Here is a 17,450-nt window from a genome sequence, read left to right on the forward strand (position 1 = left end):
CTTATTTCCTTCTCCGTTAAGAACGGTCTCCTCACTTGGGACATTCCCACTTACCATACACACAAAAATATATGTGCCATCAATACCCAGCAGCTCAAACAATCTACAGTCATCTTTAGCTCGCATCCTCTCCCTCTCCTGTCCAAACTCAGCATTGTCACACTATAATAACACATTGCAGAGTGCCCTGGATGAAGCAGCACCTACTACACGCAGAATGACCCAACATAGACTGCAGCCCTGGCACAAGATGCAAACACGTTTTCTCCAACTCTGATCAAAGTGTGCTGAGAGTCTGTGGAGAAAAATCACTTCGGCAGAAGACTTCATTCACTATAAGTTCAAACTCAAAACTTATAACTCAGCTGTCCATCTGGCTAAATAACCCTACTTTACCACTCTCCTCACATGTCTAGCCAACAATCCTAAATGACTATTTGAAACCTTCCACTCCCTCCTGAGCCTTAAAGTCCAGACCCCCATCACAAACCTAAGCGCTGACGATCTGGTCACTTATTTCCTACAAAAAATCAATCATATCCGTCAAGACATTTTTACATAATCCCCTCAGAGTCTGGATCCCCTTCCCTCCCACACCCCAAATTCACTTTCAATCTTCGAGCCGGTCACAGAAGAAGTGACCAGGCTCCTCGCCCTAAAACCTGCAACAGTGACCCTATTCCCTCACATCTCCTTCAGTTTATTTCCCCAGCTGTCACTACCCACCTAACTAAAATATTTAATCTCTCTTTTTCTTCGGGTATCTTTCCCGCGTCATTCAAACATACCATCATAACCCCTTTACTTAAAAAACCATCCCAGGACCAGAGCTGCACTGCTAACTACAGACCGGTCTCTAATCTTCCCTTCATCTCTAAACTCCTTTTCTTTCTGATCGTTCCTTCACAGTATCTTTTACCGTCTCTTCTTCCTCTAATCTTCCCATAACTATCGGGGTTCCACAAGACTCAGTCCTAGGCCTCCTCCTCGTCTCTTTGTATGCTGCCCTATTGGACAAACCATCGGCAGATTTGGGTTCCAGTATCATGTCTATCCTGATGACACCCAACTATACACCTCTTCACCTGACATCACCCCCCACTCTAATACAAAATATCAGTGCTAGTCTATCTGCCGTCTCTAACATCATGTCCTCCCTCTATCTGAAACTGAATCTCTCCAAAACAGAACTCCTTGTTTTTCCTCCCTCTACTAACCTAAATATACCTGACTTTGCAATTTCCTTGGGTACTGCCACCATAACTCTCAAGCAGCAAGCTCGCTGTCTTGGAGTCATATTTGACACACAAATTTCCTTTATTCCACAGATACAATCACTCACTCGCTCATGTCACCTGCACCTAAAAACATCTTCAAAATCCGATCTTTTTTCACCTTTGATACTGCAAAAACTTACTGTCGCTCTTTTTCACTCTCGTCTGGATTACTGCAAATCTATTCTAAATCGGCCTCCCTCTAAACAAACTCTCTCCTCTCCAATCCATTCTGAATGCAGCAGCCAGTGTCGTATTTCTATCACGCCGCTTCACCGATGCCTCTACCTTGCGCCAGTCATTGCACTGGTTACCGATTCACTACACAACACAATACAAACTCATCTCTCTCACCCACAAAGCTCTCCACAGTTTTGCACAGCCCTATATCTCATCTCTCATTTCTGTCCATCATCCTTCCCATGCCCTCCGTTCTGCAACTGATCTAAGACTAACATCCTCAATTATTATAGGTCCTGGGTGAAGGCCGTCAGCTAGCAAGGGACGTTCGGCAACATGGAGATGCTGATAAAGCAACTGGTGAAGGCTATTCTCCAGCAGCAACAGATTTGGCAGCAGCAGCATCAACAGCAGCAGCAGTGGCAACAGGAGCAGATGCAGCAGCACAAACAGCAGATGAAACTCCTAACCGAGGCGATCCATGGCAGGGCAACCGTCCCACCCCCAAGTCCAGGTGATGACTCACATGTTAGGAAGACGATAAGGAGAGCATGGCAAATGATGACCCTGGTTGATGACGTTGAGGCGTTCCTGACTATTTGAAAGAAACAGGAGAAATTGCCTACGGGGTAGTGGGTGGAGGTTCTGGCGCCATATCTAACGAGGGAAACACAGAAGGCCTATTATGTCCTGACCTTGCATAACGCAATAGTGTACACCAAACTGAAAACGGAGATTTTGGCGCGCTTGGGAGTGACTGACTGTCAGGGTGCAAAGGGTGCACCACTGGGCCCATTGCAGTGACAATCCTCCCCGGTCCCAAACGTTCAACCTCCTATACCTGTTCCAAAAATGATTGCATCCTGAATCTTCCTCCCCAGAAAAGATGGTGGAGAAGGCTGGACAGGTTCATACACTCCTTTCCAAGGACGGTGCAATCCTGGGTTGCCATGGGAGATCCCCGTATTGCCAATGATCTAGTGGGGCTGGTGGAAAGGAACCAGGTGTTATAGGAGTTCCTTGGGGAAGAAAGGGGTCTTAGTATCTCCATACTGGGATTCCCAAAGGGGGACAGACACCCAGAAGAAGGGAACTAGAGCCACATCCCTCCAAGAGCCCAGGAGGCACCCGAGTTGCTGCCAAAAGCCCCATCCAATAATCAATTTGTTGAAGATAATACAACCAGAGTCACATAGTCGCCCGGTGCCCCATGACCAACAAGCCAATGGACTGCAGCATAGGACGACGCTGCTCGTGTTTTGAATATCCTGCCTGCAGTGCTGTTCCTCTACTAGGCGAAGGATCGCAGACTAGCCCAGTGTCAGTGAATGGAGTGCAAATGACTGGTCTATTGGAATCGGGGAGTTTGGTAACCCTAGTGAGGGTCACAATTCCTCATTGGCTGATTCCGGGGAAAATGGTGGGCGTCCGCTGTATTCATGGAAACGCTAAGGTCTACCCTGTGGCCCAAGTGGTCATAGGCACAAATTTTGGCAGAGTCCCATGAAGTGAGCGTAGTCAAGGACTTATTGCACCTGGTTATAATAAGACGGGACTTTGCCTTGTTTTGGGACTTGTGGGAGAAAAGGAGGACACCAGGTTGTCCGGACAACAGCTAGGTCGCTCCTAAAGAAGCTATGTCGCAACCCGCCGCTGACTGGTTTCCCTTTTGTGTGCTTGTTGACGATGAGAAAACTTTGGAACCGCCCAGATCAGAGACTAAAACTCTAAAAAGGGCATTTTATAATGTAACTGTTCTTAATGGTGTTGTTCAAGAGCCGGGTGCTGAAGCACAATATCCATACTTTGCTATAAAAAGGGGAGTTACTATATCGGATCACCAAGCTCAGAGTGGAGGTAATCGAGCAGTTACTAGTGCGAGGGCTGAACAGAAGCAGCGTGTTAGATATGGCCCATGCACATATCTTAGGTGGTTATCTGGAGGTAGAAAAAAACCAGGAAAGGATCCTCCAGAGATTCTACTGGTCCGGCTGTTACCGACAGATCATAAATTATTGTAGGTCCTGTCCCACCTGCCAGTTGACCTCCCCTGTGGCTCACTACTGTAGCCTTTTAGTGCCACTGCCTATCATTGAGGTCCCATTGCATTACTATAGCTCTAGTGGGACCTCTGGTCAAGTCCGCCAGAGGAAATCAGTACATCCTGGACTATGCTACACGGTATCCAGAGGCCATACCACTACGAAACTCCTCCTCCAAGTGTGAGATGGTCCTTATCTTTTCCAGGACGGGGTTGCCTAAGGAGATCCTAAAGGACCAATGACTCCATTTATGTCAAAGGTGATGAGGGAATTGTGCAAAACCCTGCAAATCACACAACTCAGGACCTCAGTTTACCACCCACAAACAGACGGCTTGGTGCAGGCCATGTTGAAGAAGGTCGTAGAGAAGGACGGCCGAGACTGGACTGTCTGCTACCGCATCTTCTGTTCTCCATCAAAGAAGTCCCACTGGCCTCTACTGGATTCTCCCCTTTTGAGCTGTTATATGGCCGACACCCCGGCGGACTCCTGGACGTATCAAAGGAGAACTGAGAGGTGGATTCTATACTCTACAGAAGCGTAATCGAACATGTGGCCCAGATGCAAGAGAGAATTGCAGGGGTGATGCCCATTGTGAAAGAACACCTCCTCAAAGCACAAGAGGCACAATCGAGAGTGTACAATAGATCAGCGAGGGTGAGACTTCACCCCTTGGGATCAGGTACTGGTGCTGGTACCTACAGTGGAGAGCAAATTCCTGGCAAAGTGGTAGGGCCCCTATGAAGCAGTGGAAAAGGTTGGTGACGTCAACTATAAAAGTCCACCAATAAGGGAGTAGGAAACCCTACCTAGTGTACCACGTCAACCTGATTAAGCCATGGCGCGACAGGTAGCCAGTGGAAGCTTGTTTGGTGGCGAAGTCTCAAGCCGACAAAGAAGAGGTCAAGGTGGCAGAGTCGCTGTCACGTGCCCAAAAGCAACAGTGCCAAGTATTGCTACAGCGGAACAAAAACCTGTTCTCGGATCTACGGGGTGTACTCAGATCATAGAACATAACGTTCTTAGGGAGCCTCATGTCCGAGTAAAAATGAAGCTGCATCGGATTCCTGAAGCCCACTGAGAGGTGATTTAAAAAGAGGTGACGCGGATGTTGAGTCTGGGAGTCACTGAAGAGTCCAAGAGTGGCTGGTCCAGTCCCGTAGTTTTAGTGCCGAAACCAGATGGAGAAAAGCGGTTTTGCAATGACTATAGGAAGCTCAATGAAGTCTTGACGTTCGACACCTACCCAATGCCCAGGGTAGATTAACTGATTGAAAGGTTGGGCCGTCCAGGTACATTACCACCCTTGAACTCACGAAAGGATATTGGCAAATTCCCATGTCCCAAGATACCAAGGAGAAGACAGCCTTCTCAACACCAGACTGTTGTTTCCAGTACACAAGGATGCCATTTGATTTACAATGAGCACCAGCCACCTTCCATAGGCCCAGCACCAGCCACCTTCCTAGCTACCCACAAGAAGTACGCAGCTTCCTATCTGGATAACATCGTGATCTACAGCCAGGATTTGGGAAGCCATCTGAGCAAAGTCCAGGCGATACGTGATGCTCTATGGAAAGCGGGATTTTCCATAAACCCGAAGACATGTGCCATGGGCATGGAGGAAGCCAAATACTTGGGCTATGTCATAGGCAAAGTTGAAATAAAGCCCAAAATAAATGAAGTCGACGTGATCCAGAATTGGCCACAACCCCATCTCAAAGAAACAGGTCAGAGCATTCCTGGGCATCATGGGCTATTAAGGCCAGTTTATCCCTAACTTCACCATGATAGTGGTCCCTTTGACAGACCTCCTTAAAAGGGACAAAGTTGGCTATGGCTAAGTGGTCTCCAGAAATTGAGACGGCCTTTCAGGAACTGAAGCTAGATCTGTGTAAACAGTCAGTGCTAGTGGCACCGGATTTCTCTAAGGAGTTTGTGGTCCAGATGAACGTGTCAGATGTTGGGCTAGGTGTTGTCCTATCTCAAGAAGTGAATGGGGAAGAGTTACCCACAATGTACTTAAGCAGGAAGCGGATATCCTGTGAGAAGAATTACTCCATAGTGAAGAAGGAATGTTTGGCCATCAAGTGGGCATTGGTCACTCTAAGATAATACCTCTTAGACTATGTGCCCACAATGCAGAAATGCTCCGGATTTTTCCTGAGCGTTTCTGCATTTCCCTGGCAGAAAAAACGCATGTGGATTTTACATGCGTTTTTTCCTGCCAAGGACAAGCGGAAGTGAAGCGTTTTTGCATGCATTTCCGCATGCGGGTTGTCAAGCGCTTTCCAAGCGATTTTAGCATCACTTGGAAAGTGCTTGACAACTTGGTCACACTATATAAATCCATGCAACCGGCATGGATTTATATAGTGTGACCGTAAAAGAATGGTAAAAAATAATTATTATACTTAGCTTCTGATGGCCCCCGGTGACCTTATCCGATCCGTCTTGGCTTGCTGGCAGCTCGCGGTAGACTAAAAGGACCTGCCATGACGTCATTTACTCATGTGACGGGTACTGTGACCGCCGACGTCCGCAGTCGCGTGACCCACCACATGACTAAATTACATCATGGCGAGTCCTTTTTAGACCATCGCGAGCTGACGGCAAGCCAGGACGCATCGCTAAGGACACCGGGGGCCATCAGAAGGTAAGTATAATGTATATTTTTTATTTTATTCTTTTTTTTACAGGTACTATGGTACCCAGGTCCGGAGGAGAGTCTCCTCTTCTCCAAACCCGGGTACCATCCGCACATTGAACAGCATGGTATCCGCATCTGCAGATGCAGTGATGCTGATGTCATGCGGTCCAATGCAAGTCAGGGGCGGCGAAAATGCCGCGATTCCGCAGAATAATTGGTAGTGCTGCGGATTTTTCCGCAATGATAATCCGCAGCGGAAATTTCCGCAGCATGTGCACAGCACATGCGGATTATCATTGGGGAACCTTCTACCAAGAGTATTTAGGCATTTCTGCAGTGGAATTGCCGCTGCAGAAACGCTTAAAAAACGCATAGTGGGCACACAGCCTTACGCAGGAAGTTCAGGCTGATGTCAGACCATACCCCCACTAAGGTAGGTGAGGGAGAAGAAGGGAAACAATGCCCGATGACCAGTTGGTTACTAGCCCTTTAGGATTTTAGCTTCCATGCAGAGCATAGGCCCGGGAAACTGCATGGACACTGTCGAGGGTCCACTGTTTCATACTGGAAGGTGCCAAGACCCCCCTGCTTTGGGCGGGAAGGGTATTTAAGATGGCCGCCAAAAACATCCTTGAGGGGAGATAAGTATCATCGAGGTTGGTAACTATGGTGATGTAAAGCCGGGAAAGCATGCTAAAGCACCTATAGTGCTGAGAGGGTTAATAAGGCGTATCAGGGTCGGGTTTTAAGAGCAGTCATATGAGATAGGTGGGAGTGGCTGCCCGCATATCTCCACTCCGCGGGCGTGGTTTGGTAAATAAAATGCAGACCAAGTGTCTCATTCAGTGTCTGTGGCTAGAGGTGTGGAGACCTCCCGTGTGTTTTGCTGAAGGACGCTAACCTCAGCGGTCCTCAAAAAGTTAATTTATTTCAGTTCTTCAATACAAAAAGTGAAACTCATTCTATAGAGTCATTATAAACAGAGTGATCTATTTCAAGTGTTTATTTTTGTTAATGTTGATTATGGCTTACAGGCAATGAAAACACAAAAGTCATTATCTCAGTAAATTAGAATACTTTATAACAACAACTTGAAAATGTTTTAAGAATCCGAAATGTTGGCCTACTGCAACGTATGTTCAGTAAATGCACTCAATACTCGGTCGGGGCACCTTTTGCATCAATTACTGCATCAATGTGACGTGGCATGTGGTACTGCTTAGGTGGTATGGAAGCGCAGGTTGCACTGATAGCAGCCTTTAGCTCGTCTGCATTGTTGGGTCTGGTGTCTCTCATCTTCCTCTTGACAATAGATTATCTATGGGGATAAGGTCAAGCGAGTTTCCTGGCCAATCAAGCACAGCGATACTGTTGTTTTTTAACCAGGTATTGGTACTTTTGGCAGTGTGAACAGGTGCCAAGTCTTGCTGAAGAATGAAATTTTTATCTCCAAAAAAGCTTGTCAGCACAGGGAAGCATGAAATTCTCTAACATTTCCTGGTAGACGGCTGCGCTGACTTTGTTCTTGATAAAACACAGTGGACCCACACCAGCAGATGACTTGGCTCCTCAAACCATCACTGATTGTGGAAACTTCCCACAAGACCTTAAGCAGATTGGATTGAGTGCCTCTCCAGACTCTGGGACCTTAATTTTCAAATGAAAATTGGAACTCTGAGACATTGTGGAGTGTGTCAGTGACTGCCTTCTGGACATCTGTCAAGTCAGCAGTCTTCCCCATGATTGTAGAGCCTACTAAATCAGACTAAGGGACTTTTTTAAACACTTAGGAGGCCTTTGCAGGTGTTTTTTGTTAATTATTTTAGTATACTGACAGAATGACTTTTGTGTTTTCATTGGCAGTAATCTATAAGCATCAACATTAACAGAAAAACACTTGAAATAGATCACTCTGTTTGTAACGAATCTACATAATATATGAGTTTCACTTTTTGTATTGAAGAACTGAAACAAATTAACTTTTTGATAATATTCTAATTTAGTGAGATGCACCTATCTATCTAGCGAATACACCAACATCCCTAATCAAAGAATTGAAATGCACACAGCTGGAGATAAATAGTTCTATGCATCTAATAGTAGAAAATATATGCACTATTAATATAATGAAGAAAAAAGCAAAAAAGACAACAGCTTAAAAGCAGCAACCTGACTAAATTGCTACCAATAAAGGAAAATTGTTTAAGTACATTGCAGGAAAATGATGGCTGTATCACAGATTAAATAATATAAATAAGGTTACTTACAGAAGGCCTAAAATCGAAGTTACGTAGACCTTGAGCAGATCTCAGCTGGCGTGATGATCCACAAGTTCACTGCAATCAGGTACCAGAGATCTGATGAGAGCAAGTGCACATGCACACTGGCCAGTGTAAGATTAGCAGCGGCATTTAAATGGCTGAACAGAAGAGATCGGGACTCGCTCTAGCTGTTGCTGGAAGATGTCGGCTATGTGTAATTGCCGGCATGTTCCAGATATTGTGCGTGCTAAGCTCCTGAACCCGCTCTACACATGTGGACCCCTTCTGTCATGTACTATTGCGTCATATGACAGAAAGGGGTTAAAATATTCTCATAACTATTTTCATAATAAAGTCTTGTGTAAATGTATTAACACTTTGTAACGCTATAAACAATAGGTTATTATGAAAAAACAAATTCTTACACTACCTGTAAGTTGCGTTTGCTTTTCCGAATGTTATGCTGCAGCAAGAAGTTGCTTTCCAAGGAGAATCTGCTATACTGGTCATCCAGCTGGGTCAGAAGTCCATGAAATAAAATTGTGGCTAGCGAGACATTACTTGAGGCATGTTCCCTAAAGGGAAATATACTTGTATTTAGAAATTACATACTTAGATTTCAGCTCGTATGAAGTAAAAAATAAAAAACAAACCTACAAATTGTTAAAAAATTAGTTGGATACAATAAATGATGATATGGCAGGAGAAAGTTATCCGCTTATTCTAAGTAGTTTAAGGCCATGGCCCCCCTATCAGTATTCGGTCAGTATTTTTTCTCAGGAGTAGGAGCCCAAACCAGGAGTGGGTGATAAATGCAGAATTGGTGACTTATTTCTATTATACCTTTTCTACGATTGTTCCTCACCTGGTTTTGGCTCCCACTCCTGAGAAAAAATACTGACCGAATACTGATAGTGGGGCTGTGGCCCAAAACTGAAACTGACAAAACCAAATAAGGACATAGCCCCTATAGAAATCACAGCTTTAGGCCACGTTCAGACGTCCATGAGTCACGTAGTGTTCTGTGTTTAATTTATGAGATTGTTCACGTCTGGGTTTTTATTTTTTGACTGACATGTCCGTTTTTGATCAAAATTACCCATACAAGTCTATTGGTACATGAAAAGCACGGACAGCAGACAATGGCAACAGTGTGCAGTCCCATCATGAACATTGAAATGAATAGGAGAAGATCTTCAATAAATCACTGAAGGTAAAAACGGAGCTGACCAAACTGATGAAGCTTGGATCCAAAACGCTAAAAAAAAACAATGGTCTGTGTTTTACGAATGATAAATATGGCTGTGTGCCCACGATGCGCATTTTAAGCGTTTCTGCAACAGCAATTCCGCCGCGGAAACGCTTAATAAACGCTTGGTAGAAGGTCTGCAATGGTCCCCAATGATAATCCGCATGTGCTTTGCACATGCTGCGGAAATTTCCGCTGCTGCCGATTATCATTAAGTAAAAATCCGCAGCATGTCCATTCAATTTGCGTAAACATGGTGTAATTGCCGCCATTGACTTTCATTGAATCACATAATATCTGCATGACTACATGTACACATGCAGATATTAAGCGATTCAATGCATGAATGGTAACCAGGGTCTGTAGAAGAGGAGACTCTCCTCCAGACACGGGTACCATAGTACCTGTAGTTAAAAAAAAAAAATTAAAATAAAAAAAAAATATTATACTCACCTTCTGATGGCCCCTGGTCTCCTGTACGGTGCGTCCGGTGTCTTCAGCGGCTCGCGGTGGTGTAAAAGAATCTTCCATGACGTCATTTAGTCATGTGACAGGTCACGCGACCGCTGACATCGGCGGTCGCCTGACCAGTCACATGAATAAATGACGTCATGGAATGTCCTTTTACACCACAGCGAGCCGTCAAAGACACCGGAGAAGGAGACCGGGGGCCATCGGAAGGGGAGTATAATGTTTTGTTTTTTTTATCGTTCACCATTTTATTCTTTTTTTTTTTTTTTACTATTGATGCTGCATCAACTTTGTCACATGCCGGTTGCATGGATTTACATAGTGTGACCAAGTTGTCAAGCACTTTTCCAAGTGATGCTAAAATCGCGAAAAGTGCTTTACAACCCGCATGCGGAAATGCATGTGAAGAACGCTTCACAAAGGCTTCTACCTGGCAGGAAAAACGCATGTAAAATCCGCATGCGTTTTTCCTGCCAGGGAGATGCAGAAAAAATCTGGAGCATTTTTGCATCGTGGGCACTTAGCCTAGCACGGACACCTGAATAAGGCCTTAGGCTGTGTTCACATGTGGAGCTTTTGCGGAGTTATTTTCTGCAGCCAAAACCTCATCTCTTCAGCAGAAAAATACAAAAGTTTTTAAGGATTTCAAAGTTCAGCTTTGCTTTCACCTTACAAGCATAAAAAATACAAGGTCTAAGGCCACTAGTGCAAGATGTACAGTGGGTACGGAAAGTATTCAGACCCCTTTATATTTTTCACTTTGTTTCATTGCAGCCATTTAGTAAATTCTAAAAAGTTCATTTTTATTCTCATTAATGTTCACTCTACACCCCATCTTGACTGAAAAAAAGCAAATGTAGAAATTTTTGCAAATGTATTAAAAAAGAAAAACTGAAATATCACATGGTAATAAGTATTCAGACCCTTTGCTCAGTATTGAGTAGAAGCACCCTTTTGAGCTAGTACAGCCATGAGTCTTCTTGGGAATGATGCAACATGTTTTTCAAACCTGGATTTGGTGATCCTCTACGATTCTTTCTTGCAGATCCTCTCCAGTTCCGTCAGGTTGATGGTGAACGTAGGTGGATAGCCATTTTCAGGTCTCTCCAGAGATGCTCAATTGGGTTTAGGTCAGGGCTCTGGTTGGGCCAGTCAAGAATGGTCACAGAGTTGTTCTGAAGCCACTCCTTTGTTATTGTAGCTTTGTGCTTAGGGTCATTGTCTTGTTGGAAGGTGAACCTTCGGCCAAGTCTGAGGTCCAGAGCACTCTGGAAGAGGTTTTCATCCAGGATATCTCTGTACTTGGCCGCATTCATGTTTCCTTCAATTGCAACCAGTCGTCCTGTCCCTGCAGCTGAAAAACACCCCCATATCATGATGCTGCCACCACCATGTTTCACTGTTGGGATTGTATTGAGCAGGTGATGAGCAGTGCCTGGTTTTCTCCACACATACTGCTTAGAACTATCACCAAAAAGTTCTAACTTTGTCTCATCAGACCAGAGAATCTTATTTCTCAGTCTGGGAGATATCTATCTATCTATGTTCAATTCCCCTTTTCCCCATTGAAAATAGATAAAATAAAAAAATACACATATTTGATATCACTGTGATCAGAAATGTCCAATCTATCAAGATTTTAAATAAATTAAGCCGATTGGTAAACAGCGTAACAAGAAAAAAAAAATGCCAGAATTAATTTTTTTTAGTCACTGCAACACTGCAATAACAGGCAATCAAAACATTGCAACTACCCCAAAATTGTATAAATAAAAACATCACTCAGGGGGCAAAAAATAAGCAGTCACACAGCTTCATATCCTAAATAATTAAAACGTTACAGGTTGCGGAAAATAGCGACAAAAGAAAAAGCTTTTTGTACATGTTTTGGAATTTTTCACCAATTAAATAAAAAAACTATACATGTTTGGTATCTTGTACTAACCTGGATAATCATATTGCCACATCAGTTTTACCACATTTTTAACATAGTAAATAAATAACACAAAAAAAAAAAAAAAAAATACAATTGTTGAAAAAAGGTATAGATAATTTAAAAGGGAACCAGTCCGATGCCTAAACCATAGGCAATATGAATCAAAAGGCCGTTTCCTACAATTTATATTGTATGATATGCTATTTTTATGTTTCCTTTCCAGCTCTATTAGTCTGTCCATAATGGAGAATCCCAAGGCCCATTACCCCGAAGCAATGCAACGCACCAGGGCAATCAAGAAGCGCCAGAACTGGTGTATTTCATGTGATGCCCCATCCGGCTGCGGGCTGGTATTTTTAGGCTGGAAGGGCCCAATAACCAGAACATTTGCTGCCTGATAATATCAACTCACAGCTGTCTGCTTTACCTTTGCTGGTTATCAAAATAGAGGCCCACGTCATTTTTTGTCTAACTATTTAATAGGTTAAACCAGGCTAAACACCCTTTAGTGTCACTTGAAAGGCACTAAAGGGTGCAGGTTTATTATATGTAGGGGGCTTGTGAAATTATTTATCTACAGGATATCTATTCTACCTATTCTATATATCTATTTATTATCTTTCTATTGTATATCTAATATTTTTCTTTCTGTATATAAGATTGCTTCATTAGTTTTGTAAACGAGCTTTAAGTTGCAGATTATAGTATGTAAATGGTGATAATAAAAAAGCATTGCATCCAGATTGCATTTGAAGGTCATACGGATACTAGGCGAGAAAGAAATCGCACACTCGAATGACATGGGTAGTGACATACACATGACACTCATCCAACTTTTCAGGATGCACATCAAACCGATTTTTAATACGCTGATGTGAGCGAATCCTAAGAGTGTCCATTTTACCTTCATAGGTGCTCACTAGTGTGGACACTCAACTCTCAAAATCACGCTTGGTAGTTTATTTCCACTGCAGAAGGAAGTACCGTATTTTTCGGACTATAAAACGCACCGGACCATAAGATGCACCTAGGTTTTAGAAGAGGAAAAAAAAAATGTAAGCAAAAAATGTGGTCATGATGCACTTTTAAGGATGGAGGGGGTCTTCTGCTGATAGGAAAAAAGTGCATCTTATAGTCCGAAAAATACAGTACAATGGAAATAAAACGTCTACACGCCCTTGTTAACATTCCAGCTGTTTATCATGTAAAAACAAATATCACACCAACACACCAAGAAGGATCATTTCATAACTTCTTCCACCTTTAATGTAACACGTAATCTGTATAAATCCACTGAGAAACAAAATGAAATAATTTTAGGTGAAACATTAAAAATAAGTAAAATAATGTTGAGATATATATACATTTATATTTACAATTGTGCTCAAAATTTTACATACCCCAGCAGAATTTTTCCTTTCTCGGCCTTGTTTCAGAGAATATGAATAATAACAAAAAAAAAAAATATTTCTCCACTCATGGTTATTGGTTGGGTGAAGCCATTTATTGTCAAATTGTTAAACTAGTGTGTTTCCTCTTTTTTAAATGTTAATGATTACCAAAAACATCTAAATGACCCTGATCAAAAGTTCACATACCTTGGTGATTTTGGCCTGATAACATGCAAAGAATTTGACACAAATGGGTTTTAATGGCTACTAAAAGGAATAGCCTCACCTGTGACCTGTTTGCTTGTAATTCGTGTGTGTGCGCATAAAAGCTGAGTGAGTTTCTGGGATCCAGACAGACTCTAGCATCTTTCATCCAGCCACCTACGCTTCTGGATTGTGAGTCATGGGGAAAGCAAAAGAATCGTCAACAGATCTACGGGAAAAGGTAGTTGAAGTGTACAACACAGGAAAGGGATACAAAAAAATATCCAAGGAATTGATAATGCCAGACAGCAGTGTTCAAACTGATTAACAAATGGAAAATCCACTCCTTTACCACAATTGCATAGTTCTTTTTGCAGGCCAAATGTTTTCTGCTCAGGTACAGAATGGGATGTTCCTCTCCATTTACCTCGAAATAAGACGGCTCCTATGCTGACGTTTGAGGCATCCGTCTGGAGCACAAACTCTTTATGTAAGTCAGGCACTATCAAAACTGGTTGGTTAAACTGGGCAAGCTTCAGTTCTTGGAACGCGATCTCCGCCTTTGCCATCTTCTTACCTCTAAGTAGGTCAGGTTAGGGGTGATGCTACTGTGGCGAAATTCAGGATAAAATCGCAAATAATATACCACGATTCCAAAAAAGGCCCGTACCACTTTCTTGGAGGCCGGTTGTGGGAAATTCTGGATTGCCTCCACTTTGTTCATTTGCGATTTTATTTCGCCCCTTCCAACAAAGTAGCCCAAGTATTTCGCCTCTTCTCTTCCTATAGCGCAGCACTTCTTTGTGTTTATGGTAAACCCGGCATTTCTCAAGGCATCCAGTAATGCCTGGACCTTTTGCAGGTGGGTTCTCCAATCTGGGCTTAAAATCATGACGTCTTCTATGTAGGAGGCAGCTTATTTCTTATGTGAGCCTAGGATCCGGTGCATGGCCCTCTGGAAGGTAGCTGAGGCTCCCTGTAGTCTGAACGGCATCCTGGTGTATTGAAAACACCTGTTTGGGTAGAGAAGGCAGTTTTCTCCTTGGTACCCAGGGACAGGAGAATTTGCTAGTACCGTTTGGTCAGGTTCCGGGGTTGTGATGTACCAGGCAAGCCTCAGCATCTCAATAAAGTTCATTGACCCGGGGAATCGGGTAGGCATTAAACTTGAACACTTAATTTAGCTTCCTGTAATCGTTACAGATACGCCATTCTCCGTCCGGTTTGGGTACAAAAACAATAGGGCTGGACCAGCCACTCTTAGATTCCTCGATAACGCCCAGGCTCAACATTCTCCTCACCTCCTTGAAGATCAACTCGCGGTAGGCTTCAGGAACTTTATGCGGCATCTGGTTTACCGATACATGCGGTTCTGATGCTTCACAAATTGCGTACATCTTGGCAATTCTGATAACAGGTCTCCGTTTCTCTGCAGGAGCTCTCAGCACTGTTGTTTTTGGGCTGGTGATAATGTCTCTGCCACTGTGACGTCCTCGAACCTGGCTTCAGGGGTGGCCCATAGACGAGCAGCTTTCACCGGTTCCCTATCCCGCCACGGCTTAAGCAAGTTGATGTGGTAGATCTGGTATGGCTTCCTTCTATCCGGCTGCTGGACTTTGTAATTTACTTCACTCAGCTTCTCGAACACCTCGTATGGCCCTTGCCATTTAGCCATAAACTTGCTCTCGACCGGGGGTAGTAACACTAACACTCTGTCTCCAGGGCTGTATTGTCTCAGCCTTGCGGCCCAATTGTTGACCCTCGTCTGGGATTCTTGTGCCTGTAGAAGGCCCTCTCTCACAATGGGCATCACTCTCTCTATCTGTTCCTGCATATGGGCCACATACTCGTTTATGCTCCGGTGGGGTGTAACCTCTGTTTCCCAGGTCTCCTTGGCTATGTCAAGTAGTCCCGGAAGGCGTCGTTCGTAAAGTTGCTCAAACGGAGAGAACCCCGTAGCACTCTGGGGAACTTCCCTAATGGAGAACATCAGGTACCGCAGTAGGCAATCTTAGTCTCGCCCATCCTTCTCTCAGACCTTCAACATTGACTTCAAGGTCTTGTTGAATGTCTCTACCAGTCCATCCGTCTGGGAATGGTATACAGACATCAGCAGTTGTGTAATTTGGAAAGCCTTACACAACAGCCTAATCACCTTCGACATGAAAGGAGTTCCCTGGTCCGTTAGGGTCTCCTTTGGCAGACTCGTAAGGGAAAAAATATGCACCAGCTCTCTGGCGATACTTCTGACATAAGAATTTCTCAATGGCACAACTTCCGGATTCCAAGTTGCATAGTGCAATACTACGAGGTTGTATTGGTGCCCCAGGCGGACTTTACTACGGCCTGACAAGGTTCATGGAAATCTGATCAAATTGGACCTCTAGGATAGGTAATGGTACTAGGGGGTTTCGGAAATGGGATATGGGAGCCATTAGCTGAAGGTGGGACAGGATTTACAGTAGTTCACAATTTCATGGTGACATCCAGGCCAGTAAAGCCTGTGCAGGACCCGTCCCCGAGTCTTGTCTACCCTAGATGCCCACCCAAGATGTGAGAATGGGCCAGGTCTAATACCTTACGCCTATAGGGTCCCAGCACCACCAACTGCTTTATCACTTCCCCTTTTGGGTTAGTAACCCGATAAAGAAGGCCCCCATTGAGTGAGAAATATGGGTACCTGGTGCCAGCCCCTGGCTCCGGAGCAACCCCATTGATTACGGATACATTGTCAAAGGCATACTTCAAAGTAAGTTCCCGCATCTGCGCAGTACCAAAGTTCCCCCCAGACACTCCCAAATCCGGAACCTCAGCCTCCGGGGTCACCAATTCATCTTCGTCACCCACAAGAACACACAGGGGGAACTCATCTGTTTCTGACGGCGATGGTGAAGCATCATGATGTAACCGGCTCCCAGTCGAGACACTTGGCACCCCCGCTTTAAGCCACAAGTCCCAGAACAGTCTGAAGTCCTGCCCTATTATCACCGGGTGAAGCAGATCCTTGACCACCCCAACTTCATGGGACTCAGCTCCACAGTAAGTGTGTATAGCCACTCTGGCAATAGGGTAATCCTTGGAATATCCGTGAATGTACCGCAAACCCACGTTTTTCCCGGGGATCAACTGGTGTGGGAGCATGGCCCTTATGAGAGTCACCAAGCTCCTCGAGTCCAGGAGTCCTGCTACCAGTACCTTGTTAATGGTCACAGGACATGACTGTGGCCCCTCACCGGGCTGATAGTCCACACTGCAGGCGGGGTAGGCATAGTAGGAACAGCGACGTCCCAGGCTACAGTCCACTTGTTCAGAGGCCAGGGGGCATCTGTCAGCTACATGGCCTGAGCCGTGACACCTCCAACAAATAAGCTCTCCCACAGGGACCTTGGTCATCACCTCCCATGCCCCTTCAGACCTTGGACGTATCGCCCCTTTTTGGGCCTCGGCCCCTTGGCAAGTTCCCCAGTATGGAGTGGGCTGCCTTCCCAAGGAACCCTCGGCCCCCTAATACCTCTCAACTAGACCCACCAGTTCATCAGCATCCCGGGGATCACCCTGGGCAACACACGCCTGTATTGGCTATGGCAGTGAATATACGAACCGGTCCATAATCACTCGCTGTACCATCTGCGCAGGTGTGGAGGACTCAGGCTGCAACCATTTTTTGGACCAGGTGCAGCAAGTCAAAAATTTGGGAGGGAGGGGGTTTCTCGTGGTGATACGTCCAGCAGTGGATGCGCTGCGCCCTGACAGACATATTTATCCCCAAGGGTGCCAAAATGCGTGCTGCAT

The 17,450-nt window shown here is 44.7% G+C and overlaps 1 protein-coding gene across 2 annotated transcripts in view; it reads right to left on the bottom strand.

Annotated features, from left to right (window-relative positions):
• Positions 1–17,450, bottom strand: part of STAT1 (signal transducer and activator of transcription 1) — a 1,113,083-nt gene that overhangs the window by 1,038,600 nt on the left and 57,033 nt on the right. For both annotated transcript variants that reach the window (XM_073647949.1, XM_073647950.1), the window contains exon 3: positions 8,838–8,982. In XM_073647949.1, coding sequence (XP_073504050.1) covers positions 8,838–8,982 — 145 coding nt within the window. The remainder of the gene's footprint in view (positions 1–8,837; positions 8,983–17,450) is intronic.

This window comes from Phyllobates terribilis, unplaced genomic scaffold (genome assembly GCF_046119375.1).
Source record: "Phyllobates terribilis strain yellow unplaced genomic scaffold, ASM4611937v1 Scaffold_9__5_contigs__length_417890890, whole genome shotgun sequence".
In the NCBI taxonomy this organism is placed as follows: Eukaryota; Metazoa; Chordata; class Amphibia; order Anura; family Dendrobatidae; genus Phyllobates; species Phyllobates terribilis.